Consider the following 25507-nt stretch of genomic DNA (forward strand, 5'->3'; position numbering starts at 1 on the left):
TTGGCAAAGCGCGGCTCCGATTGGTCGAAAGGTGACTCCGCCAGGCCAGAAAGTGCAGGGCCGTTCATCTTCAGAAAAACACACCTACATCTTCCCAATCTTGAACCTCTCCCCTTTTGTCTGCTTTTTACGCCCAGAAAGTAGACGGCTCTCTCTTGTGCGAGTGGCAAAGGGCTTTCTCTTGGATGCGGCCTACCTAATGCCACGATGTCTGTTATCTCATGCCTCATCCAAATAGGTCCCCCAGCTCGCCAAGCCTGCGAATTCACCCCAAGCAGGCCTTGGATGAGCTTCCTCTCTTTCGACAAACCTCAATGCCTCCCTCGAAACCCCCTTCCCACACCTCCTCGGTCCGAAGACTCTGTCCCCGTCGTCCTCGCCCGTCCGTCGCGTCAATAGCAGATATTTTTGTCGGCTCGCTGGTTCTGGCAAGCTTCTGCCACGAACACTCGCCGAGTCGTCGGGGGTTGTCAACAGTAGCCTGGGGTGCCTCAGATCATAATTTCCAAAAATTTCAGAGCAAAGGCGCCACTGGTCGAAGACAACTACCACCCCGACGACAACCAGAGTATTCAAGCTCAAGGTTTCATCTGTCGCAACCCAAAAGATTGATCAGCAACGGATTGGCACGTACGAATGACGATAATACAGAGGAGTATAATATTGAGACCGAGTCGCGGGAGGAGAGGGAGACAGAAGACAACGACTATATACCATTGTGGCCGGCTAAGAATGCGGACGCGGAATCGCAAACCCATTCTGAAAGATTTGATTTTACATATGATTTCGACCGCAGAATAGAGATAACAGAACACACCAAACCCGACGTGGATATCGACATTGACCCCAAATTGCCGGACAAATATCCCCGCCAATCCTTCCCGTCATGGTTGCATCCCGAGAAGGAGAGACACCTCTCTACGTCAAAGCTGTACGAAAGGTCCTTGGCAGATTATGATTGGGAGGAAGCAGTGAATGCTGTAGCGCCATATTCGCGTTACACAAAGACGCGGAAAGAGGAGTCGCAAGATCAAATGGAAATCCACTCGGTTGAGAAACTTGTCAGAACGTTGTGGGAAGAGCCAGACCCATCCACTCAATACCTGTTCCGATTATACAGAGATCTTCCTGCACCCGGTGTAGCTTTGCTCTCGAAACGCACCCGCGGTGCTCTTTTGCGTCTGTTCGCGCATCCTCGAGATCGACGATGGGTAGATGCTCGTCGCTACTTGGCATTGGTGGACGACATGGTAACTGCTCGACTTCCTCTATCCCGCTCACTCTGGTCTTCCGCGATACATCTTTCTGGTCGAGCCAACGGCAAGGTTCTGAAGCGAGATCTGATCCGGGCCGTGGGAATGTGGCAGAAGATGGAACATATCGCTGGAGTGAAGGCTGACGAAGTGGTCTTCAACATCCTATTCGACATTGCGATCAAAGCCGGTGCATTCAAAGTTGCTGATCGCCTGGAGGAGGAAATGACTGAGCGGGGACTGAGTTTTTCACGGTGCGGAAAGACATCCAAAATCTATTATTTTGGGATGGTACGAGACGTTGAAGGTATTCGAGAGACTTTTGACGATTTTGTGAAATCCGGGGAGATCGTCGACACAGTGGTCATGAACTGCCTCATTGCTTCTTTTCTTCGGGCAGGCGACATCCAAACTGCGGAGCAGCTCTATGCACGCATGCTGGAGAAACAATCAAGCAATAACAAACGCCTTTCGCATTCGGACGACGGATCCAACCTTCACATTGGCGGGTCAAATTTGAGCTATGACATGCCCCAATATCGGGAAAGAGCCCGAAAGTTGGGCCGTGTATTGAAGAAATCGTCAGCACTCAAGGAGAAGTTCCCGGAATACCACCGTGCTCTCCAGGATTCTCTTTCAATTGCACCCGACACGCGAACTTTTTATATCTTCCTCCGACACTACGCCTACAACACTGGCCAGCTCGATAGCTTCATGGCTGTCATGCGTGACATGGAGAAGACCTTTGTCGTCCCACCACGTGCTATAATCTATCTTTTCCTCTTTGAAGGGTTCGCTCTTCATGGTCGGAAGAAAAAGCAATGGAGTGCAGAAAACCTTCGGCTGACATGGCATGCATACATCCGGGCTCTGCGTGACTCGAATACAAGACTCCGTGGACTCAATTTGAACAACCGAAAGATGACCTGGGAGAACCCACTGGCTAAGAGCGTGACAATCGATGTCGAGGAGCTACCAGTGACCGATGCACCCAACGGGTTGTACATGGCTTTGCCAACAGTGGATACAGTTGGAAATCCACAGGGACTGGAGGAAACTGCCGAGGGCTCTGCCATGGGTGACTCTCAAGACAATGAACAAGACGCAAAACCTGAACTGGATGAAACAGAAGATGAATCTACAGAAATAGAGGAACTTGATGTAGATGAGGTCTTCAACCCTCGCTTGCAGTTCCCCGGCGAAGCAGAGCAAGAAGAACCCTGGGACCCCGAGCAGCGTCTCGAAAATGGTCTTTTTGTTGGACGTCGGATGATCACCGTTATCCTGCAAGCATTTGGAACATGCTGTGGCCCCAAAGAGGTCCTCGAGGTGTGGTTGCAACTTGAGCGGCTTTGGCATCCGCAGCAGCGCAAAGCAGTTGATGTTTTTGCCATTAAGGAAGAGCTTGATAAACAGATGTCCAGGGATCCGCATCGGAACCGCTGAACAAGAAAGAGGAGCAGCTGAAATTTGGATTCAGCATTTGTACATTATTTTCCATATAGATCTGCCATATACCGACTTTTTCTAGCGTGTCTTTGGCGCAAATGTATCATTTTACATGAAGACCAGGTCCAATTTTGTAGACTTGACATATATAGTTCCTTACGCCGTCACCAAGTCTTTGCGCAACAGTGAAATCAAATTGAAAAGTCCAATCAATCCCAAACAGGAAGCAACAGGTCGCCACGTGACACCGCGTTCTGGGACGCGGTTGAAGACTCAATCTTCTTCTTCTACTGTACTTTCCCCTCCCACTTTCAACTTATCTATCTCTACTATGAAGCACAATGGATCATAACCCGGCGGTGACGCGCCAAATAGCCAATATGCGATGGGTCTTGAAACATACCTTCAAAAAGAATGATTTCCGGTGAGTTGACGAACTAAAGAGGAGGGTCAATTTACTTACTCCACCACCTAGTCCACTTCAACAAGAAGTGATCTCCTCCGTCATAGAAGGGCAGGATGTCTTCCTTCAAGCATGCACTTCGTTTGGAAAGAGCTTGTGTTATCAGCTGCCTGCAGTACTCAAGGATTGGGGCTGTGAGTCTTCAATATATCTTATCCTCAATGACAGATTAGCCTGACTTCAATATGTTCAGTGACTGTCGTCGTTTGTCCACTGCTCTCTCTTATGGTGAGTGTGATTCCAGAGCATTTGCAATCAGACAGCTAATACCTGGCAGACAGATCAAGTGACCACTTTAAAATCTCTTGGTGTATCGGTGGCTACAATCAATTCCAACACTACTCATGAGGAGAGACGGCGAGTTTTCGAGGACATGCTTTGTGGCCACCCGAGCACACGTCTTCTTTATGTCACGCCAGAGTTGTGCCAGACAGATAACTTCCGCCGCCGCTTACTCATAGTTCACAAGCAAGGTCAGCTAATACGCGTTGCCATTGATGAAGCACATTGCATCAGTGAATGGGGCCATGACTTCCGCCCAGCTTATAAAGAGCTAGGCTGGTTCAGAAAGAATCTTGTCAACCCGACTGTGCCCATCACTGCATTGACAGCGACTGCGACCCCCCGAGTCCGCTCGGACATGATCAACATATTGGGGCTAGATCTTGAGAATCTCCGGCTGTTCAACACTCCGTCGGACCGGCCAAATATTCACTACGAGGTACGATATCTTGCAGACTTCGCTGGTGACAACAATAGCGCAGAAGAGAGCCAGCTGCAAAACCTGCTGAGATGGCTTCAGGGCATCCAAGCCAGACGAGAGGCCCGACTTGGCAGCACAGTGGCACTGCTCCCTTCAATGTCAGGAATCGTATATGTGGGGACCCGAGCTATGGCTGAGCATCTTGCCAGCCGACTATCCCATTCCTCGGACGAGATGGTCACGGCGGTCGCATACCATGCCGGCGTGGAAGCCGCCAAACGCGCACACATTCAATCAACATGGAAGTCCTCTCGGCCATTCCAGCCATCTTATGGGGGGAAGACACCCGCTTTTTCCATTATTGTGGCAACCAATGCCTTCGGGATGGGAATCGACAATCCAGACGTCCGCTTTGTCGTGCATTGGACACCACCGCGAAGCTTCGAAAGCTTTGTTCAGGAGTCGGGCCGTGCAGGTCGAGACGGCTGCGCCGCTGCCTCGCTGGTCTACTACGGAATTCAAGAGAGGAACTTCATAGAGACTATGATCCACCGTGATACTGAATCCCACCGCGCGAATGGCCCGGAAAATCGAGAGGCCAAGCTTGAAAGCTTCGGCAAGGTCATTCGGTACTGTGAAAATATTAGGAGGTGTAGACATGAACTGATCAAAGAGTTCTTTGGTGATTTCGAGCTGGAAGAAATGGGGTCACAACTTCCAGCCAGAGAGGGTGTGTCTGTTACGAGCTCGTCCCCTTGCGACTTTGCCTGCGATTTCTGCAAAGAGGGTCGTGCCGGGTTGGCAAAGCGCCGGGAGAAAATGGCATCTGAGACTCAGATGGCTCTCCTATACGCAGATTTCGACTGAGGGATATCATCTTCTGTTTGATGATGCTGTACGATTTAGTGTTTTCTTTATTATTCTTGTCATCTTGTTACTTCTGTTAGGTTTCTTGCTTGCATTTCTGTGACAACAGCATGAATGGCGCAAGGGGGAGGGATTTTTTTGTACTTCACATATACCACCGAGACAGAGACATGAAAATCCAGCATCCGAACCGCTCAGCAACAAGTGCTCGCTTCTAAAGAGTTTAGCCACAGCAAGAATTCCACTGTCAATAAGCAAGCCTTTTATTATGAACACAATTATCAAGTTTACCGAGTATGGAAATAGGCAAATGAAAAGGTTAGAACAAGGCAGACTGCTAGACTTTCTTTAGCAAAGACAAAGAGATCAGAAAGAGATTGACGAAAAAAAATCGCTGTATACCCTCGTTTTTTCAAACGACTAGGACATGCTTTTGTTTGCCGTGAATGTCAAATGGATTGCGACTGGACAGCGGGCGACACAAGATTAACCCACCAAAACAGGGTTTGTCTCAAAGACCAGGGGGTGGAGGGACCTGTAAGTCATAATGTCAGTAAAAAGAACTAGCATGCATGATATACGGACAACGTACCGCGCTGTAGCCACCACCACCTGCACCAGGAGGCGGAGGCGGCGGGGATCCTGAGCCAGGGGGTGGAGGAGGGGCCTCGCTGGCCGGAGGAGGCGGAGCAGTTCCATCTGCCTGCTGCTGGGCGGCAGCCATTTGCTGATAGTACTGGTAGTATGCGACGTAGTTCTGGTATCCACCGTAGGCAGCATATGGGTCGGCAGTGCCGTAGTACTGGGCGTACTGAGCACTGTAGTCGGCGGCAGTGGGGGTGGCAGCAGCACCCGGGGAAGCAACAGCAGCAGCAGCAGCCTGGCCTGCAGGGCTAGCAGAGGAAGTATTATGCTGCTGGCGATTGTTGTAGCCACCGCCGTATCCACCACCACCACCACCTCCTCCTCCTCCTTGGTAGCGATCACCACGGTCACCACGGTCACCACCGCGGTTGCCGTATCCACCGTAGTTGTGCTGGGGTGGGTTCTCCTTGAAACGCTGGTATTGTTCCTTAACATTGGTTAGAAGGTCCTCGCAAAGCTCCTTTGCTTGCTGGACATCATTGGCATCGGGACCACTTGAAAGACTGTCAGTAGAGGCTCATCGGTGTGGTGGAAATGAGCGAGGCAAAAAGCAAGTGAGGAACAAAGTCAGTAAGAAAATAGATGAAAACTCACGCCACATGGAGGAACATCGCTTCGTCACTTTCACGACCAGTGCTCGATTCGATGAAGCCAGAGCCACGACCCTTGATCTGAACACGGCAGCGAGTCTGTTGTTGAATGTGCTTCACATAAGCACCGCCCTGTCCGACAACCTGGGCGCGCAGGTTGAAACCGGGGATTGGCTCAAGATCGATGGGGATGCGCTCATCCGGCCATTTGCGCTGTGTGAAATTAGCCAAATTTTTTATCAACAAGGGGGAAAGGAACAGTCCCATACACGGCCATATTCATCCCGCTCAACCTGTTGCTCGGGTTCCCGGCGGCGGAAACGTCGCTCGTCAACCAGGTTCGGAAGTTCTTTTTGCATCAGATCATTAATCATAGCGACCGCTTTCTCCAGACCATCCTTGTTGGTGCTAGTCACATGTAGATAAAGGGGAGGGCTCTGAATCGGAATAATCAGCACTTGATCTCGCCAATCTTTGGGAGGCATTCCTTACTGCTGCAGTCGCCATGTTCTTGTCGGGGTAATAATTGCCTCGGGTTGTCACATCTTGAGAGAGAAAAAAAACAGTGAGTGAGACCTTCTTTGCCTAAAGTTGAAAATATAGAAGGAAGTCGTACCGGCGCCGGTTTCATCTTGAATCTATAAGTCACGCAGCGGAGGTCAGCAGATGCAACAGAGGGTGAATTGGATGCTATGTTTTAGTGAAGGGTAAGCTTCATCCAGTCCAAGAGAAGAGAGCAGAACGACGAGAAAGCAAGATTCAAGGTACCCCAATCTTTTACGGAACATGGCTGGAATATCAGCAAGTGACAAAGGGGATAATTACCATCTTCTGAGTAGATCCCTTCGTCAGGGTATAGCGATTGCGCAGGTCATTGATCTCAATGTCCTTGATGTAGTCTCCATCTGCGACGTAGATTTCGGCATTCAGCTTCGCTGCGCCCTCGGCAGAGGGCGACTGGGAATTCTCTGTCGCGTTGTCGGCCTGTTTGACAATGTTAGGAGTTGGGCAGAACAAATCGAAGTGACTGTATATTCACAGAGCGGATTGGAGGGACATCAACATGTTGAATACCCTTTTTCGCCTGAAGTTGCGCATTGATCTTGGCTGCTGCTGCCGCTATGAAGACCACAGTAATTAGCCACAAAATCCTATGACAATATATGAACCCAGGTGTAACGCACCTGCGGCGGCGGCTGGGTCCACTGCAGATAGCTTAGCTGGAGCATCTGCGCCAGGGCTGCGACTCAGCGGGCGACTCAGCGGACTACGAGTGCGGGCCGACTCCGACTGGCGGTTGGACGGAGATCGAGAGCGTCGGTCAAATCGGGATCGCCGGGGCTCAGGCTCAGTTTGGTCAAAGCGAGACCGCTTGACCCGGTGTTCATCTTCTGCCATGGTGAAAGGTGGGGTAGAGTGAAGGAGAGGAAAGGTCGGGGAAAAGAAGCTTGAAAAGGTCCAGATCGATCGCGGGAAGGAGTTTTAGAGGCGGAGGGCCGAGCAGCCAACAAATAAAGCCACCAAAGCCAGGACTGAGGAAATTTTTAGTAAATTGAAAAGCTGAAATTGACGAGAATAGTCAGTGATATTATATGTTTCTCATATCCAAGAGCTGGTCGGGCTTTCAGGCAATCCCTTTGGCCATGTTGAATATTGAAGATCACGTGATATATTATCACGTGCCCTTATCACCGGCAGATGCACTATACCGCTTTGGATCTAGCTTGCTATGAGTCAGCAGGCGGTCGCCGAGGTCGGCCGACCAAAAAGAATATCCCCGGGGCGAATCTGGTGAATCATCGCACAACCCATTCACATTACTTGAACTCCTCATGGCTTTCAGGCGCCCATTGACGCTGTCCCTGGGGTCAGCGTCGCAGCTGTCATCTGCTGCAGCTACTGCCCGGTCTCGCGCTTCTGCCATTCCCCGATTCACCTCTATTCGTGCATCATCGAGCTCAACTTCAGCTCTTGCCTACAAGGCATTGCACCGTCGGTCGCCTCTGCCATTGCCGGTCTCCGATGCTTCCCCTCAATGGGATGCTCCAACCGCCGTCTCCTCCATTCTCTATGAGACTCCCGTGGCTCCCTCCAACCCACCCAAGCGGCACATCCTGAACTGCCTCGTGCAGAACGAGCCCGGTGTGCTGTCCCGTGTGTCTGGTATCCTGGCCGCTCGTGGCTTCAACATCGACAGTCTGGTGGTGTGCAACACCGAGGTTGAGGATCTCTCGCGCATGACCATCGTGCTGCAGGGCCAGGATGGTGTTGTTGAGCAGGCTCGCCGCCAGCTAGACGACCTCGTCCCCGTCTGGGCTGTGCTGGACTACACCGACTCTGCTCTTGTGCAGCGTGAGCTTCTTCTTGCTAAGGTCTCCATCCTTGGTCCTGAGTTCTTTGAGGAGCTTCTCCAGCACCACCGCGAGATCACCACCTCGCCAGACTCCCTGGACCACAAGCACCACAGCCTTGACCACACCGCCCAGCAATACCACCCCCGCCACCTTCCCCAGAGTCAGGCTCTGCGTCACAAGCACGAACACTTGGATGCCATTACCCGCCTGACTCACCAGTTCGGTGGTAAGATCCTGGATATCAGCACTAACAACTGCATTGTCGAGGTGTAAGTATTTCCTCTGTCCTGACTCATAATCTTTGGTTACAATTGACTCATTCGACCCCCAACAGCTCTGCCAAGCCTTCCCGTATCGACTCTTTCCTCAAGCTGATCGGTCCCTTCGGTATTCTCGAGTCCACCCGGACCGGTCTGATGGCCCTTCCCCGCTCCCCTCTGGGTGAGCCCAACGAAGAGATTGAGAAGGATGCTGCCGACGTTGTTGATGCCAGCACCCTGCCCCCTGGCTAAGCTATATATCGAACCTCCAACTCAAAATCTTACATACCCGAATAGGATTGGTTTGGTCTCTTAGCTTTGTATATCTTCTAGCTTTCCCGTGGAGTTGATCTAATTTGAAAACAACTGGCTTAGCCATTGTATGTAAAATGAAAGCTATTGTTTCCCTCGCATCTATACATATTCTCTTTTCAAATACAAATGGCTGTACAATATATGATGAAATGACACTTCAAGTGGCGGTGTGCGTTTATTCAATAGATTCCACATCTGCCGCGGCGTTGCCTAGATCGGAGATCGTACATACTCCCCGGGCCACTACCTCCTAGTACTCCCAATAGCTTCCCAGCCATTAATCATGGAGAAAAGCAACCTGGGGACATTTCCAGCATGGCATGAATGGTGTTAAATCAGTGTTTCTATATCTATTCTATTATCAGCCTGCAGTCTATGGTGTTACCGGGGTAACAACTTGACAAGCCAAACTGAGAGAGCAATGTAAATATCGCACATATGTATCTCAAAGAGGTTCCAATGCTCACAGCGAAATTAGATTTATGATGGCTAGGGGACCCTCCAGCGTGTATACAACATATAGGGTCCATTCTGCAGTGTATAGCTCGTCTTCACAGTACATGTCTAAATGGGACTAAATGTCCACGGGTACTATTACATGGTTTAAAAAAAATGAAGGAGGAGGGACGGTCTCCTTCGGAGGACCCAGATGAACCAGATCATTTTAATTCCGAGAAAGAATTGAGAGGTTTTGGAACGCACGCGCAAGCTCGGATGAAATCGTTTTCATCTCCAATCTGGCTGGATTTGGCCATTTTTTTGGCTTTTTGGAATTTTTTTGTCCTTTCTTCTTTTGTCCTGGTAGGCCACGGCTGATTCCCGCTCAGCCATGTCCTCCCAGGACAGGAGTATAGGCATTAGTCTTTTACTTATGGGACCATACAAGTCGTTCTAGGTCTTATATAGGTTTATATCCTCTCACTTTGATCTCATTTCACTTGGTTTTCATTGGATATAAACGGAGCGCAGTCTATATACGTACCCTCCTAAAAATAACTGGGGATTGATCCAATCGAGCAATTTTTCCATCCAAATATCATGGGCACCTGTGCATTCCTGATCCAGCAGCAATGAGCGCAACCCAAGACCAAAACCAAGACCCCATGGTACAGGCCGGGGCAGCTGTACAACACTCTAAATCCTCACTTTAGCCACAATGCCCTTCCCATGGTAGAGAATGACATCCATATAGTTCCCAATCAACACTCCAACCTTAGCGACAGCATCCATCTCCAACGACTGACCGAGTGCCTTGCGCAGGGCATCGTACCCAACCCCGCCCATGTCAAGATCAACTGGCAAGCGTGGGCTCTTGGATATACCAGGCGGCACCTTAAAGGGTTCACGGTTATTGATTCGGCCAATTGGCTCATTTTTCTCATAGAATGCCATTGCGTCGATTGAGGTGATTAGAATATTGTTTTCTGTTAGGGGTGAGGAGAGGGTGAATTCTGCTGTGGATGACCAGAGGTAGAACTAGAGCAAGTGTTAGTAGGAAGTTCTCCCTTATCTCTGCGTAGGGACATGGTATGAGCAAAAGGGGCAAGTACCGTTGCATCTTGGATAAAATGAGGCTTTTTGTCCTCATCATCGCTGCCTGGGGAACCCGGAATAGATATGTGAGGGACAGGAACCGTGATTTTAAGGACTGATAACGCTTCGCCCAGGTGTGGTAGAGATGGAATCGTGTTTCGATGGGTTTTGATAGTGATTGTTGTATTAGAGCCTGAGTTAAAGGATCAGCATAATCTATCAATTGGATTCATACCACCTAGGGGGAACTGACCTGAGATATAGGATGAAAGCAATGCCCGTCCTGCCTCAGCGCCATCTACTCCAGCTGCGTCCAACGGGCACCAAAAGAAGTCGATGGGCACGTAACTGTTATTGCCAGGCCCAATAGAGATATTATGAGCGGTGATGTGGGCCACAGCAGTGTCATTGTAGAGTATGAGAAGGTCAACGAAGGGGACTGTGGCCGAGTAATTCGTTGGATTGGTGAAGTTTGCCTTCGTAGACACCAACATCGAAGACTCAGTCGTGTTTCCTATTTGTAATGAGACGACGCGTGGATTGATTTGGTCAAGTGAGTTGCCGATGGAAGCTATGACATGGTCAATGGCCAAAATATTCTTGATTTGTACTAAGATCTTCTAATTCATGAAAACATACTCTTCACGGGTACCTTCCCTTCCGCAGGAATCCCTCGCACAGCGAAGCGGCCCAAACCAGTTGAGACCTTTGTGTCTACGATGGCAGCAACCCGCAGTACGACTGTTTCGCTACCGAAAAGCATTGCTTGGATGACCTCTGCCAAAAGCCCGTCATCTGTGACTTGCAATGGTGCATCCTCTATTGCAAACTCCACAAGGAGTGCAGAAGAGCCATCTTCATCATCCACCATTGTGGAGTTGGCGTCTTGCCAGTGGCTGATGTTCAACACGCCAAACTTCTCTTCCTTGTAGTAGACATCTGCAAGGGCACGAACTTGCGGGACTTCTACTTGAAAATTCATCTCCTCTGGCAGAGCAATGAGAACCTTCACTAGAGCAGACACTGTGGGCTGCGAGTCTGGAGAATCTGGCTCCGCGAAAGGGTTAGGAAGCGAGAAATGCGTATCAGACATCGTGAAGTTCTTCACGAGGTTGTCCAACGCATGTCCCGTAAATGGAAGAGGCACAGTCACGCTGCGCAGCAGATCGACAATCCATGCTGGGGTATTGGGTGATGGTGCATCAGATCCACGAACGTAGATAGTCGTTTCGAGACCTTGCATAAAGCTCGAAACCAAAAGATCTAGAGGAGAACCCTCCCGTCCTGGGCAGGTAGAGGTCAATTCATCGGGTAGCTGCTGGATGAGACCATCAACGCCGACTGCAGTTACCTGGCCAGGATGAACGTCTACTGCGCTTGTTTTCGCATCGGCCACCAGGATATAAGGGTCCCCGGGTGAGCAGTTGGGTACCAGAATGTCAAAGCCGAGGGCAGGAACAGTGAGAGCGACAGGAGAATCAATCAAAGATGAAAGTAAGACATCTACTGCCATGGCACCACTGTTTGCATCATGCACATTCAGCTTGAGAATATTGACTTTTGGCAGAGCCGGGAAATCATGTTCTAAAAAGGGAGTTAGCTTAGATATGCCAGTATCAAAAACGTTCAAATACACTATACCTTCAATAATGATATAATCTGTTAGAACTTGAGTTCCCAAAGTGATCAAGCCTGACTTGAGATGCATTGTCGCCTTGCCCTTGACACTAAGGCGCCCCAATCTTCCCTCAATCCAATCAATAGCTATCGCGTGGATTCCTCGAATGTCACCAGCCTCTAGATCAGTGAGGAAGTCGACATGGGTATGGTGGCCGTTACGGATGTTCACTTTGATGGAGGGCAATGCTGCGTTTCCGACAAGCACATTCCCATATTCTGGAAGATAAACTTCCACATTTGATGGGCCCGTCTCAACTTCTCTGGCAATCCATGTCGCCAATCGACCAATACCTCTAACCGATTTATTCTTCACACGACCCGAGTTCATCACGAACTCGCCCTGAATCCGGGCCCGAACGCCGTCGGGTGTCGTAGAATCAATTGACACTGCCGTCGGTTTGAAGACAGCGGCTTGCTGCGCATATTCTTTGACCGCCGCCGGAGCAGCAAAGGCAAGTACCAGGATCGTCAAAACACTGAGTGTTAAGAGAGCGAGAGAGATGACCGTCGGCCATGGTACACGGCTCCGCTTCTTGATGGCGCCATTCTCGGGCGGGTTCTGTGATGCGAATGAAGGGGATCGCGACAATCCTTGCTCAGTCCCGTAGATCAGTTCATCTTCACGGCGGTGTAATAGAGGTGTTGATTCTGATGACAATTCATATGATAGCCTAGGCTCGTCGAGGGATGTTCTCGCGGTGGGCCATTCGGGAGGGCTAGACTGTCCATCCAGCAGAGGTCGGCTAGCGTCTTCAGCAGCCGCGACCTGGGATGTATGAATACCCTGAACCCCGCCTGAAGAAGATCGCGATAATCTTTGCTCGCTGCTATAAACCGTCATGTCATCTTCATTGTGTGAAAGATTTGATGGCTCTGTTGATAATTGATATGATGGCCTGGGCTTGTCGTCGGATGCTCTCTCGGAGCCAAACTGCGCAGCTAGCAGAGGCCGGTTTGCCTCGTCAGCCATCGTGGCCCTAAATGTATGGATAAATCACAATGAGTTGTAGTCCCTGAAGCTAATAGCAGTTTTATGAAAAGAATGAATCCAAAGCACATAACACAGAGAAAGAGAGAGAGAGGCAAGATGTAACCTTGGAAGAGGCGCTCCCTCGATGACGATAAGCCGATGATAACGGACCCATGGAATTGTGGAGAGATCGACACCTTGGCACCTGAATTATTGGGCGTCAAGGCACTAATGCCCTCCCACATCCACCAGATTAATTTATTGAGTCACTCTTCTTCATTTTTAGGGCCCCATTCCTTTTCCCTTTCCCACAACCCTCCAATTCCTCACCAGTAACCCCCTGCTCATCATGGCTAGTGGTCTCACAGCTGCCGCCCGTTATGGTGCCCAAAGTGTAAACCAATTGGCCGGCTCCACCTCATCTTTGCGTCGAACACTCCAGGCTAATGGAATCCGACGATTTGCCCACCAGACACCGACTTTACCTCCCACCTCCCCTTTCGCCCCTCGTCACCTTCTCTCCATTGCCGACCTAACCCCCACGGAATTCGCAACCCTGGTCCGCAATGCTGCATCGCACAAGCGTGCCATCAAGTCCGGAGCCATTCCGGAAAGCCTATTGGGATCCCTCTCCGGAAAGACCGTGGCCATGATGTTCAACAAGCGCAGTACTCGCACCCGCGTATCCACGGAAGCCGCCACCGTCCAGATGGGCGGCCACCCCATGTTCCTCGGAAAGGATGACATCCAGCTCGGTGTCAACGAGTCCCTATACGATACCTCCGTTGTAATTTCGTCCATGGTTTCGTGCATTGTTGCGCGTGTCGCCAAGCACGAGGACGTCGCAGGTCTGGCACAGCACTCCACCGTGCCTGTGATCAATGCGCTGTGCGACTCCTTCCACCCGCTCCAGATCATCGCCGACTTTTTGACTATCTACGAGACTTTCCCGTCTCATGCGCACAAGCTCTCCAGCCTGGGTCTGGAGGGTCTTAAGATCGCTTGGGTTGGTGATGCGAACAACGTTCTGTTCGATCTGGCCATTGGCGCTGCTAAGATGGGTGTTGATGTGGCTGTTGCTACTCCTAAGGGCTACGAGATCCCTGCGGATATGATTGACATCATCAAGCGCGCTGGTGAGGGTGTCCCCCAGGCTGGCAAGCTCACCCAGACCAATGTTCCCGAGGAAGCCGTCAAGAACGCCGACATCCTGGTTACGGATACCTGGGTCTCTATGGGCCAGGAGGAGGAGTCCAAGAAGCGCATGAAGGCCTTCGAGGGCTTCCAGATCACTGCTGATTTGGCCAAGCGTGGTGGCGCTAAGGAGGGCTGGAAGTTCATGCACTGCCTGCCCCGTCACCCGGAGGAAGTGGATGACGAGGTTTTCTACAGCCCGCGCTCTCTAGTCTTCCCGGAAGCCGAAAATCGTTTGTGGGCGGCTATTGCCGCATTGGAGGGCTTCGTTGTGAACAAGGGAAAAATTGTGGAGTAAAAACCGGTTAATTACGGAGTCTATAGAACACATCCCGAAGTCCCAGTGTAATATTTTTTTCTCGACTTTACCCGACCAATGACAAGGATGATGATTTGATATAGCGGAGTCAGCCACACGTAGGGTTCTCAATTGCCGGTGCGCCAATCAAAAGATGATCCGACGGCCCTTGGGGCTTTCGGATGTGGCTCCTCCAAAATGGCGGGGCCTTCCGACTCTAGGACATGTCTAGGTGACAGGTGATCTATCCCGTTATGTAGATCATCCGGACTATATTGCACAATATACAACATACTTGCTAGTTATCTGAAGTCTCCAAGGTTATATCAAGAAATATTTACATACCATATCTACCTTTGACCCCGGGAGTTGCTTCGCATTACCGAATCCGACATCACTGCCCAGGTGTATGTGATATATACAGGATATTCCCGATATTCAAATTCCCCAACGCTGCATATATCCTGGATTCTCGAGACTCTGAAAATACGTTATGTATTTCACATCAATGCCTGTTGGAATTCGGGAAATCCGAGGTGGAATATCGGCATTGCTCGCCCCACACTTACCCCACGCTCCGAAGGGCATCTCCAAGATGGTTGATCGGGTACTTTGTAATCCATCAGAGGAGCCCGGGCCCTGTGGGAGGAAAGGGGGGATTGTGGGGAATTCCGAGTATATATAAAGCTTGCTTGAGAACCCGGAGTATCGATCATCATTCTCTCAATATCTCTTTCAGTGCCTCCAAATCCCTCCGCATTTCATTATCAAGATACCCCACGCTCACAATGGGCTTCGAGGATAAGCGAGTTGCAATCGTCGGCGGCGGTCTAGGAGGCATGGCCTTCCTCAACGCCGCACTATACGCCGGCCTAAAGAACGTGCAACTATACGAGCAAGCAGCGCAGTTCGGTGAAGTCGGCGCCGGAGTGAACATCACCTCGAACGCAAATCGCGTCTTGGACGCCTTCGGTCTGCAGGAGACCATGATGCGCAAGTCCTCACACAAATTGCCCAGTTACATGGAATACCACAGCTACAAGACTGGAGACTACGTAGGTCACATTGGTGAATTCTCGCAACCCCCCGCGCGCCTGCTGCACCGTGCCCACCTGCTAGACTCACTGAAAGAGCGAGTTCCCGAGTCAAGCCTAAACTTGGGCAAGCACCTAACATCCGTCGACCGCAACGCTGCCGCCGGTGCTGCACCGTACACCCTTCATTTCCAGGATGGCAGCACCGCCGAGGCGGATATTGTGATCGGCTGTGATGGTATCAAGTCTAATGTGCGCCGGGATATGGGGCTTGGAGACGACCCTCACTACTCTGGCCAGGTGGTGTATCGTGGATTCGTCGACTACAAGGACCTACCCGCTGAGACGGCACAGCTACTGCGCAAGACTGTTAACTTTCGTGGACCCAAGCGCCATGTCCTGATCTTGCCTATTGGGAACCAGGAGACGGGGACCGATCGTGCTGCCGTCATCGGGTTTATGTCCGAGTCGCTTGAGGCATGGGACTCTGAGAGCTGGATGTCTCGCTCGGATATTGATAGTCTCCAGGAGCACGTGCGTGACTGGTGCCCGGAGGTGCAGCATATCATTGCTGGGTTGCGCAAGAGCTCAGAGGACGGCAAGATGCTCAAACAGGCACTGCACGTGCGTGACCCGATCGATAAGTGGTATGAGATGAAGAGTGGGCAGAAAGATTCTGGTATTATTCTACTTGGTGACTCGGCGCACTCTACTCTTCCTCATCAAGGTACGTTGCATCCGATCTGTGTCTAGTCCTGTTGCGGGACATATATTAACAGTATATTATAGGTCAAGGAACATGCATGGCAATTGAATCCGGCATTGCCCTTGCAACAGTTCTTAGACACTGGAAGACTGACGATCTAGAGGCTGCATTCAAGTTTTACCAGGACCTGCGCAAGCCACGGACAGACCGGGTCACAATGACCAGTTATGAAGCCGGCAAGCTGGCTAGCTCAGACTCTCCCGACCAAATGTCCAACAACTTCAACCCGGATGCATTGATGGAGCGCATGAAGTGGATTATGGAGTACAATGTTCTAGAAGACTTGAAGGTCAAGGGCCAGGGATATTTGGATTTTCAAGATTCGCGCCTGTAAGCGGTTATGATATATATGTTGATATGCTGTAGATATTTTGATGGGCTATTTTGTACAAAGAAATAAACCTCTAGTTTTTCATATATTCAATTCAATTGCACCAAACGAGCACCCATCATACCATTATTTAGTCGTATGATTGGACTGTACTGGGCTTCGCGATGTTGGATGATTTATATAGATCCGTCATCTATAGGTCATTCCTTCTCACTCTGCTTAGTTATATTCAACAACATTCCACGCTATTTATCTCTCCCTAGGTATTTGATTATATTTCTAGAAATATCCTCGGGCATAATAACTTCAACGCAATTGCCGGGGCTCGGCCACTTTCACATGCCAACTGCACGTGCAGCAACTCCGCATTTCCACCATCTCGATCTCTTCCTCTTTGATTCTGCTTGAGGTTTCAGCTGGAAAACTCACGATGGAGGTAAATTACATTCCGACCTTAAAAAGGACATGAAATGGAGATTTAACGTGGCATACATATATATAGTCCACCACCTCGGGAGGCTTCCAGTCCCGTCGCTCATACCCATCCCTTCACCATATCTCTCTAGCACCCTTAAACCCACGATTTCCTATTGACGACGACACTGATCCAACAGACTACTTCAACCACCGCGACCATGAAACTCCAGCCAGTGGTACCCGTACACCTCCAGCATCATCCTATCTATCCAGCGTCTCAGTCCCGAGCACGCCACCGATCCTCTCCCACTCACGTAGCAACTCAAGAAGCCGCCACCACACGCGCAGCAAGACCTCTACAGGGGCAGGACCCTTCAGCGACATGAATCTGCACAACCGGGAGCTAAGCCATGCCCTCCACCACATGCAAGACACGCACAAGAAACATCACAGCATCTCTCATTCGCAAGGACGACGCCCCCTGCCGGACAGCACGCCGAAATCCAAATCCGACGCAGAATGGATGCTCCGCGCAGGCATTGCCCTAGCCTCTTCAACCCGCGAGGAAAAAGGCCAAAGCTGGCTCTCTAAGCGCGAGAGCTCAACAAGCCTCACCCCCTTCGACGAAACACCCACCAACCGCCACCACCACCGCACCAAATCAGGCGCCTCGTGGCGCGCTTCTCGCTCCGGCGCTTCAACCCCAGGTGGAGGCGGCGCTCTCTCCCGTCGCGCCTCCCGCTCCCGCGCCGGTAGCAGACGCGGCAGTAGAGTTGATCTAAGCATGACCGCCCTCCCGGCGACATCATCTACCTCAACGACAGCAGAGAAGGTATGCACCGGCTCGGGAACGAATACAGGAACCGTCACACGCACGGCGAGCCCCGAAGCGCGCGGCCGTAGTCCTTTAGTGCCGGACTTCGTGGACGCGCACCTCCGCGCAGAGATGGCGTCGCTAGAGCATCGCGAGCACGAGTTAGATGAAGACTCTGTGTACTGGGATGGGACGGGCTCGGACGAAGATGAGACTTCGTCTGAGTATTCGTGTAGCTCTGACGAGACACCGGACGAGTTTGATGAGGCGGATTTGCAGCAGCTGACGCGTGAGCGTGGGTTCGGGCTCGGATCTTGGATTGACCGGTTGGTTGAGTGGACGCTTTTCGGAGTTGAGGAGTGGCCTGTGGCCGTTCCGGCTGCTGTGCCTGCTGCAGCGGCTGCTTCGCGTATTGGTACGGCGGATACTACTACTACTGTTACATTTGAGGAGCCTCTTCTGGTTTCTGGGGGGGATGATGATGCGCTTTCACTTGGTTCGGTTGGAGACGGGGATTTGTCTGATGATGGGGATTCTTCTCGTGGTGATGGTCAGAATTCTACTGGTAGTGCTGCTCCCATTGAGAAGCCTGGAACACAGGGTGGGTGGGAGGACGCTGAGTGGCTGTTCCGTTTGATGAAGCGGGCGTTGGTATGAATTATGAATTGTATTGAGCGACGTTCTTGATTGGGATGTTTGTCTGTAAATCAAGTCTTGTTTTGATTTGCTGTTGGTTATTAGCCATTTTTTTCGGAATAACTATGAAGCTGGCTATACATGGTCAAGCAAAAGTCCTAAGAGAATAGGAAATGGACTGGTTTTTACATCTTTCTACTTGACCAAAAGCTCCGAGAAAATTGATATTCAAATAAAACAAGCTAGCGTGAATGAAAGGCCCTATCAACGGACAACTTATCTAAAATATGTTGCGCAATATGACAGAATCAGAACGTACTTTGCAGACTGTGGCGAGTGTTCCTCTTTTAATAGAATAGGTTCAAATCTTCACCAACTTCCCCCAAAGCTAAAAAGCGCAAGTATTGGGTTGAGGGCAAGACATAGGTTGTCGCTCTGACACGCAGCACTGGAATATGCGAGGGAAAAAATGGCACAGAGATTGATGCCGAGTCCCAAAAAAAACAGGCAAAGACAACCTATAACAGCAAAGGGGAAAAAAAGACAATTTGACATGAAAGAGAGTAATGCGACACCAGGGCGCCAGTAGAGATAGAAAGAGAGTATCAGAGTTGGAAGTACACAGATGAAAAGGATTTGACAGAAAGGAAAGAGGGAAAGGAAGGGTGATGTGGGTAAATCGGAATACAATGAGCAAATCAAGATTGGAAGAAAACCCTTGGAAGGTAGTTTGAGTTCATTGAAAGATTTGAGAACAAACAAGCTATAACAAGTATCTTCCAACCTTCCAGCCGAAAAAGAAGACAAAAAAAAAAAAGAAAAGCTGTTAGGTTATCCGCCTTGAGTATTGAGTACTATAACGCCATCTGACCATGTTCTAGGGTCATGCAGCAAGGTATCGTGATCGTGACATACGTCAAAAATTGCGCGGTCAAAGGGGTATGGACCGTCGGTCAGGCTCAAATGAGAGCCGGCATGAATGGGGGGGAACGTGAGGTCGACACTCGAGCGGTGTAAATGTAGTGGTCTTTCGTAAGGAAATCGGAGTGGTGTGATTTATCACCAAGGTCCGACCTTGACTGGTGTTCCCAGCCCATAAGTTCCGGCGAAGAGCTGATCTCGGATGGAGCCCATGTCGCCGTTGGCTCCATGGGATGGCGTGTCGGGTCCATTCATCCATCCGAGGCTGAAACCAAGTTCGTTGACAGCTCCCTGTAGCTTTCCTCCAGAGGTTTGGTTGTGCTTGGCCAGCTTTTGATCCCAACCTCCGTATTGCAACTGGATGCCGCCGCCTCTTTTTGCTGCTTCCCGAATGACTAGAATCCATGCCTTGCACATCTCGTCATAGGCCGAGTCTCGTTCGATGTTGTTCTGTGGCGTGCTCCACCGAGGCAAGGCATGAATGATGTCGGTTGCCCCATCTAGGTAGCTTAAGGATGTGGATGCTTGGGATTCGTTTGGAGGAAGAAAGTTGGGGGTGAAGTCACTCAAGGCGTCAAGAAGGTTGGTGAGCGGCTGTCGGACTCGGTTGTAGGCATAGTCTGATTCGGTGTTGCCACCCAACGGGAATGACGACTGAAGGGTGGCCTGATAGTTTCGAAGGACTTGAAGGGTCGAGGAGACATTTGGACGGGGAGATGTGTGCACAACCTCTTCGACGAGTTGAGGGTGACGCTCGCACATGGTCCGTACAACCGTCCGCAAGGCATCTGTATCGAGGGTCTCTAGCAGACGGGGTAGAGGTAGAGGTCGACCTGAAACGTTCGGTCGGGAACGTTTGATGTTGCGGTAATTGTGAGGGAGTTGTCGAGGAGTGAAGGCGGGAGAGTTTGTGGGCGAAGCAGACATACGTCCATCATGATCGTTGTCTTCGTCGGCTTTCCGTTTACGGCTGGCATACGATGATGTAGGTGTAGACACTGGCCGATTTGTCAGTATACGAATGCATCAAAGAGAACCATCTTGATCACAGAACAAATTCTTTCAATGTCTGGAAAGGGATGTCTTACTCATACGGGCAGGAGAAAATCGGGGGTTCTCGTAGAAGTGAGGCGGAACAGGAGGTGTAGCCACCAAGCTGTTCATGGTGACAGCCAGATGGCGAAGTAGAAATGTGATGGTCCAAAGGACTCGGATATCCAAAAGAGTGGAAGAACAGCAATAAAGGAAGAAGATAAAGGGTTTGAAGTGGGGAGAGAAGGGTAGAGAAAGGTAGCGGTGGAGAAAAAGTAGGCGTTGCAGGTGGCAACGCACTCCCTTTACGCAGCTTTGGGGATCTGTGCCCTTAAATAGGGATTTGACATGAATTAGAAATAATATAATTTAGTTTTTTAAAAAAAGGTCAGATGTCTTTCTTTTTTGGTTTTATTCATGACATCTTAAAACAGTATGTGTCAGATTAAATCTACACTGCTTTCGGGCACTATACGAATACCCGCATCATCTACTCCGGCAGTACTACATGTATTTTACGTAGGGGAAAAAAAAGAAATTTGTGGGTAATCATATTCTTTGAACTCCAGCGATCATAAAATGGATATCGTATCTACAAGTACAGGGACTGGGCAGCAACAATGTCGCGGCGGACCTTGCCCAGGGCCTCCTCGAACTTGCTCTCTAAGTCTTCGCTGCCCATCACCTTGGCAGCTTGCGCCATCTGCCGCAAACACTCTTCCAACCGGCGGAAGACACGGATCAAGCTACCTTCATAGACATCGGTCATTTTGCTAGGATAGTTAGTATACTGGTAGAAGAACCGGGGGGAGAGAAGCTTACCAGATATCTGCAAAAGACTTGCCCTGAGTCCACTCATAGATCACTTCCATCAACTCCCAGTGGAAGCTCGTCACGTACTCATCCTCATTCACGGCCATCTTAGACTCCTGCGACACCTTGGCAATGATGCGGGCCTGTGATTGGATCTCCTTCAGTGGCTTCGCCAACTCATCCTTCGTCAAAGCAGGGGCTTCCTTGACCTTTTCTTCAAACACGAAACAACTCATGACGGAAGCGATTTGCTCAGCAGTCAAGTTATTGAAGAAACCATTAAACAGCAACTCACTCAGCATCAGCTCATCACCTGTGCTAATCTCACAAGCAACACGAGCTTTCAACTGCACGACTTCGGCTTCGTTGATAAATCCAAAACGACGGAGCACACGCTTGCGACACTTCAGCTCATCAAGCTGCAATATCGACATGGCCTCTGTAATCTGCTTCTTGATTGCCTTGATCTTTGCAGTCAGGTCCACCTTCTCGGCATATTGCTCGTACAATTCAGTCAACCGGGGCGAATTGTGCAAAGGATTGCTCAGGAGGCGAGACTCAAGAACCTCGATTTTCTATGTGATCGTTAGCAGCTTGAATCAGATTGTAGAGCAACAGGATCTCTTCTTACCCGTAGCAGCTTCTTGAAGCTTTCATCCTTGATCTGCATATTCTCAATCGGATCAAGTAGCGGAACACCGTCTGGGAAGCGCCTCTTCACTTCATCAATAGACTTCATGACTTCATTCCGAGAGCCAGGCGACGTGATATCCTTCGGAAGCATGATGCGAATGTGAGAGATTTCTGTGATGCAGCTCAGCACAATGGGCACAACCTCACTGCGAGTCGGTTCTCCTTCCTTTGCAGGGTGGACGCCTGGCGGAAGATCTTGGAAAGACTTGGTGCCAATGGATGACCCTTCCGACATCCTCAACAAGACATCAACAATGTGGGATTGGTGAGGAGTGATTTTCTCGGTGTCGTTACTCGCTTGCTTGCGCTTCTTCTGGTTGATCACCACGCCCCAACCGAAGTCAGCACCCTTGTACTTGACATGGATCAATCGTCCAGGGTGAATGAAAGTCAACGAGTAATTTGGGTGAGTGATAACATGCTGAACATCGTCAGCAAATGCATCCAGTTGCTTCCGTAGCTCGTAGTATTCGCGGATGGTCCCCTCGTCTGAGATGACCATATTGGCGCGCTTCTCCTCGAGACTCTCAAGCTCCCTCTCCAGGCCCGAAACGCTTCCAGTGTTCTGGAACTGCTTGAAGCATCGCTCGAGCATGTATTCGGGCGAGATACCCTCCACACGCATCAGGTTGAGGATCATGTTGTAGCCAAGGTGGAATGCTGAATTGAGTCGGTCTTGTTCACCGCGCACAATCTCCTTTGCGACTGCTGGGTCCATCTCCTCTCCGACCATCATAATCACAATACCTCGGTCATCGAGACCTCGACGACCAGCACGGCCGGACATCTGGATGAACTCAGATGGAGTAACCCAGCGCTGGCTAGTTCCGTCGAATTTGCGGACACTGGTGAAGACTACAGTCTTGGCAGGCATGTTGAGCCCAATGGAGAAAGTCTCAGTTGCAAACAGGACTTTGATAAGACCCTCCTGGAACAGAATCTCAATGGTTTCTTTAAGAATTGGCAGCAATCCTGAGTGATGGACACCGATACCTTGTTGCAAAAGCGGAAGGATATTTTGGATCTGTGGCAGTTGGCGATCCTCTGGAGACAACATTTCGATAGCGCTTTCGAAAACCTTTGACACCATATTCTTCTCGGAATCATCGTTGAAGGTCAATTTGCTCATCTGCAAAGCACCTGCTTCACACTCTCGCTTGCTGAAACTGAAGACAATGACGGGGTTGTAGTTCTTGAGCATGATCATCCTAACGATCTTGAAGATATCCGATGGGCCCTTGTTTCCACCTTTGTTAATTTGCTTATCCTTGCCCTTGCCCTTGCGTTTGGCTAAAGCGTCAGCCGGGTCGTCGCCTTTCTTGTCAGCAATTGCGCTCATTGCTTTCTGGAAGTTCTCCTCGCGGAAAACTCCTTTTTCGTCCACCACGAGATGGATACCCTCTCCACCAGCGGGGAAGAAGTAGTTCTGGAGCGGGGTCGGACGATAGTTGGTGTAGACAACGTGGCAGGGTTGGTTATGCATCTTCACGATCCATTCGGCAAATTGCATGGCGTTCGGGATGGTGGCGGACAGGAAGACATAGCGGACCTTATCGGGCAACAGAATGATAGTCTCTTCCCAAACAACACCACGATTGATGTCTCGCATGTAGTGAATTTCATCGAAGACTACCCACTGAACTTCACGCATGATCTCAGAGCCACGGTACAACATGGAGCGAAGAATCTCCGTGGTCATAACAAGACATGTAGCAGTGGGATTGATGGTCACATCACCAGTCATCAGACCGACATCGCCGAACTCAGCAGCAAATTCACGGTACTTCTGATTGCTGAGCGCCTTGATGGGACTGGTGTAGATCACTCGCTGGTTTTGTTTCAAACTTTGCGCAATCGCATATTCTGCCACCACGGTTTTTCCGGCACTGGTATGGGCTGACACCAGTACACTTTCCTCGCGCTGGATTGAAGACACTGCAACCTGCTGGAAAGGATCAAGTGTGAAGGGCCATGTCTTTGCTGGGTTCGCCGGAGGCTTGTGCTGGGAGATAGGCACATAAGGGTAGTTAGGCGGGATTGCGACTTGATGGCGGACTTGATGAGACACAACAACGGCAGAAGTGTCTGTGGTGCCTGAAAGTCCTCCAGAGGCTGCGATTTCACGCTCCTGCTCGGTTTCGAAAGAATCGGCGACAACTGGCTCGGGTTCCTGATCCAATCGAGGTCGCTTCGTCTCGGGTTGGTCTGGTTCGGACGAAGTCGTGGGGGCTTCGGCATCTGCTGAGTCGGCTTCCGCAACAGGCGCATCGGCCATCGCAACATCCTCCTTCTGTTCAGTCCGGATATCTGCAGTTTTCTTCACAGCTCCGTTCACCTGTCTTTTTTTATTCTTATCTTTCTTTAAGCGCTTGGGGGCACCCTCTGACGGTTTCACCGCCTGAGGCTGGTCCTCAAAGACGTCAAAGAGCTCATCCATCTCCAGCGGTTGGAATTGGAGAATCAACCACAGAAGAAGAATGAGCGGCGTGGGTAACCGGTCTGGACTTTTCTTGGTTGAGAAATTTAAAAGTTCTATCCACATGGGGCAAGCGGTGGGGAGATCCCGGACAAAACACGCTAAACCTGATTGAAGAAGATATATCACGTGATTTATGATCATCCCATTCCGCACCTCGCGACGTTCACTTCGGCTTCGTCCGTCCGCTCCCGATCGTCCACTCTCTCCTCTCTGTTACTCAAGGTTAGACCCTCCCACTGGAGCTATAACCATTGCCCTCACTAACATCTTTATCTCAGATGTACTCCTCCGCTATCCGGGCCAGAATGGCCACCTCCTTCGTTGCCCGTCGTGGCTTCTCCACCACTCGTACCCAGCTTGGCAGCCCCTACCACTACGCTGAGGGTCCTCGCACCAACATCCCCTTCAACCCTCTCACCAAGCACTTCTTCTGGCGCTACTGGGCTTTCATGAGTTAGTGATCCCCATTGGGCATCTATGGATATGCGCAGTGTCATGACTAACTCGGGCATCATCTAGTTACCGGATTCGGTACTCCCTTCGCCATTGCTGGTGAGTTATACCCCCTCCCTACGATTCTACGCCTCAAGCCAACTCTAACATTTCTTCCTACTAGTCTGGCAAACCTACAAGACCAAATAAATTGCCCTTTACACTGTATTTTTCTTGCGATAACAGTATGGGCGACTAGGTGGTCGAAAACTTGGATCTGGTTTGAAACAGAGGCGGATAGCATGTACAAAGCTAGAGATTATTATCGAAAATTGGTTCCATTTATCTTCGACCCAATTGTAATTGTGTAGATATTGAAATGCGTAGCTTAAAAAGGACGTTGAAATATGGATGAAGTCATTGGCTGAGCCGCTGTGGAAAACCAAAAAATCTCTGGGTCACCGCGGTTCATATATCAGTCCTCACGAACACAACCACCCCTAAGCAACGGGACAGTTACTTTCAACGGGGAAGAAAGGCTGGCATCTGGAATTTAATTTTCCTC

General features: G+C 50.3%; 11 protein-coding genes across 11 annotated transcripts; 7 read left to right on the top strand and 4 right to left on the bottom strand.

Moving 5' to 3' along the window:
• Positions 1 to 221: 221 nt before the first annotated feature.
• N7517_005365 (pentatricopeptide repeat protein) lies at positions 222 to 2699 on the top strand (the record flags this gene model as incomplete). The annotated part of the gene is made up of 1 exon (XM_056723095.1): positions 222 to 2699. One exon carries the CDS (start codon positions 222 to 224, stop codon positions 2697 to 2699), a length of 2478 nt encoding a protein of 825 aa, XP_056579345.1.
• Positions 2700 to 3043: 344 nt separating this feature from the next.
• On the top strand, positions 3044 to 4735 carry N7517_005366 (putative RecQ family helicase RecQ; the record flags this gene model as incomplete). The annotated part of the gene is made up of 4 exons (XM_056723096.1): positions 3044 to 3126; positions 3178 to 3299; positions 3359 to 3393; positions 3443 to 4735. 4 exons carry the CDS (start codon positions 3044 to 3046, stop codon positions 4733 to 4735), a joined length of 1533 nt encoding a protein of 510 aa, XP_056579346.1.
• Positions 4736 to 5246: 511 nt separating this feature from the next.
• Positions 5247 to 7368, bottom strand: N7517_005367 (KH domain-containing protein; the record flags this gene model as incomplete). Its single annotated transcript, XM_056723097.1, has 9 exons — positions 5247 to 5270; positions 5328 to 5874; positions 5975 to 6183; positions 6240 to 6407; positions 6463 to 6515; positions 6587 to 6608; positions 6796 to 6954; positions 7010 to 7089; positions 7155 to 7368. The coding sequence occupies 9 exons, from the start codon at positions 7366 to 7368 to the stop codon at positions 5247 to 5249; spliced, it is 1476 nt and encodes a 491-aa protein (XP_056579347.1).
• A 434-nt stretch (positions 7369 to 7802) lies between these two features.
• On the top strand, positions 7803 to 8836 carry N7517_005368 (acetolactate synthase regulatory subunit; the record flags this gene model as incomplete). Its single annotated transcript, XM_056723098.1, has 2 exons — positions 7803 to 8593; positions 8659 to 8836. 2 exons carry the CDS (start codon positions 7803 to 7805, stop codon positions 8834 to 8836), a joined length of 969 nt encoding a protein of 322 aa, XP_056579348.1.
• Positions 8837 to 10033: 1197 nt separating this feature from the next.
• Positions 10034 to 13082, bottom strand: N7517_005369 (uncharacterized protein; the record flags this gene model as incomplete). Its single annotated transcript, XM_056723099.1, has 5 exons — positions 10034 to 10375; positions 10450 to 10625; positions 10686 to 11042; positions 11072 to 12016; positions 12074 to 13082. The coding sequence occupies 5 exons, from the start codon at positions 13080 to 13082 to the stop codon at positions 10034 to 10036; spliced, it is 2829 nt and encodes a 942-aa protein (XP_056579349.1).
• A 349-nt stretch (positions 13083 to 13431) lies between these two features.
• Positions 13432 to 14574, top strand: argB (ornithine carbamoyltransferase; the record flags this gene model as incomplete). Its single annotated transcript, XM_056723100.1, has 1 exon — positions 13432 to 14574. The coding sequence occupies one exon, from the start codon at positions 13432 to 13434 to the stop codon at positions 14572 to 14574; it is 1143 nt and encodes a 380-aa protein (XP_056579350.1).
• Positions 14575 to 15362: 788 nt separating this feature from the next.
• On the top strand, positions 15363 to 16708 carry N7517_005371 (uncharacterized protein; the record flags this gene model as incomplete). The annotated part of the gene is made up of 2 exons (XM_056723101.1): positions 15363 to 16335; positions 16398 to 16708. 2 exons carry the CDS (start codon positions 15363 to 15365, stop codon positions 16706 to 16708), a joined length of 1284 nt encoding a protein of 427 aa, XP_056579351.1.
• A 427-nt stretch (positions 16709 to 17135) lies between these two features.
• Positions 17136 to 18593, top strand: N7517_005372 (DUF3984 domain-containing protein; the record flags this gene model as incomplete). Its single annotated transcript, XM_056723102.1, has 2 exons — positions 17136 to 17141; positions 17208 to 18593. 2 exons carry the CDS (start codon positions 17136 to 17138, stop codon positions 18591 to 18593), a joined length of 1392 nt encoding a protein of 463 aa, XP_056579352.1.
• A 1038-nt stretch (positions 18594 to 19631) lies between these two features.
• On the bottom strand, positions 19632 to 20657 carry N7517_005373 (cut8/STS1 family protein; the record flags this gene model as incomplete). The annotated part of the gene is made up of 2 exons (XM_056723103.1): positions 19632 to 20491; positions 20582 to 20657. 2 exons carry the CDS (start codon positions 20655 to 20657, stop codon positions 19632 to 19634), a joined length of 936 nt encoding a protein of 311 aa, XP_056579353.1.
• Positions 20658 to 21117: 460 nt separating this feature from the next.
• Positions 21118 to 24468, bottom strand: N7517_005374 (ATP-dependent RNA helicase MTR4; the record flags this gene model as incomplete). The annotated part of the gene is made up of 3 exons (XM_056723104.1): positions 21118 to 21298; positions 21348 to 21913; positions 21970 to 24468. The coding sequence occupies 3 exons, from the start codon at positions 24466 to 24468 to the stop codon at positions 21118 to 21120; spliced, it is 3246 nt and encodes a 1081-aa protein (XP_056579354.1).
• Positions 24469 to 24571: 103 nt separating this feature from the next.
• Positions 24572 to 25152, top strand: N7517_005375 (cytochrome c oxidase VIIc family protein; the record flags this gene model as incomplete). Its single annotated transcript, XM_056723105.1, has 5 exons — positions 24572 to 24583; positions 24628 to 24732; positions 24789 to 24963; positions 25030 to 25062; positions 25127 to 25152. The coding sequence occupies 5 exons, from the start codon at positions 24572 to 24574 to the stop codon at positions 25150 to 25152; spliced, it is 351 nt and encodes a 116-aa protein (XP_056579355.1).
• Positions 25153 to 25507: the final 355 nt, after the last annotated feature.

Source organism: Penicillium concentricum (genome assembly GCF_028827145.1).
Source record: "Penicillium concentricum strain IBT 3081 chromosome Unknown utg000002l_segment0_segment0, whole genome shotgun sequence".
NCBI lineage: Eukaryota > Fungi > Ascomycota > Eurotiomycetes > Eurotiales > Aspergillaceae > Penicillium > Penicillium concentricum.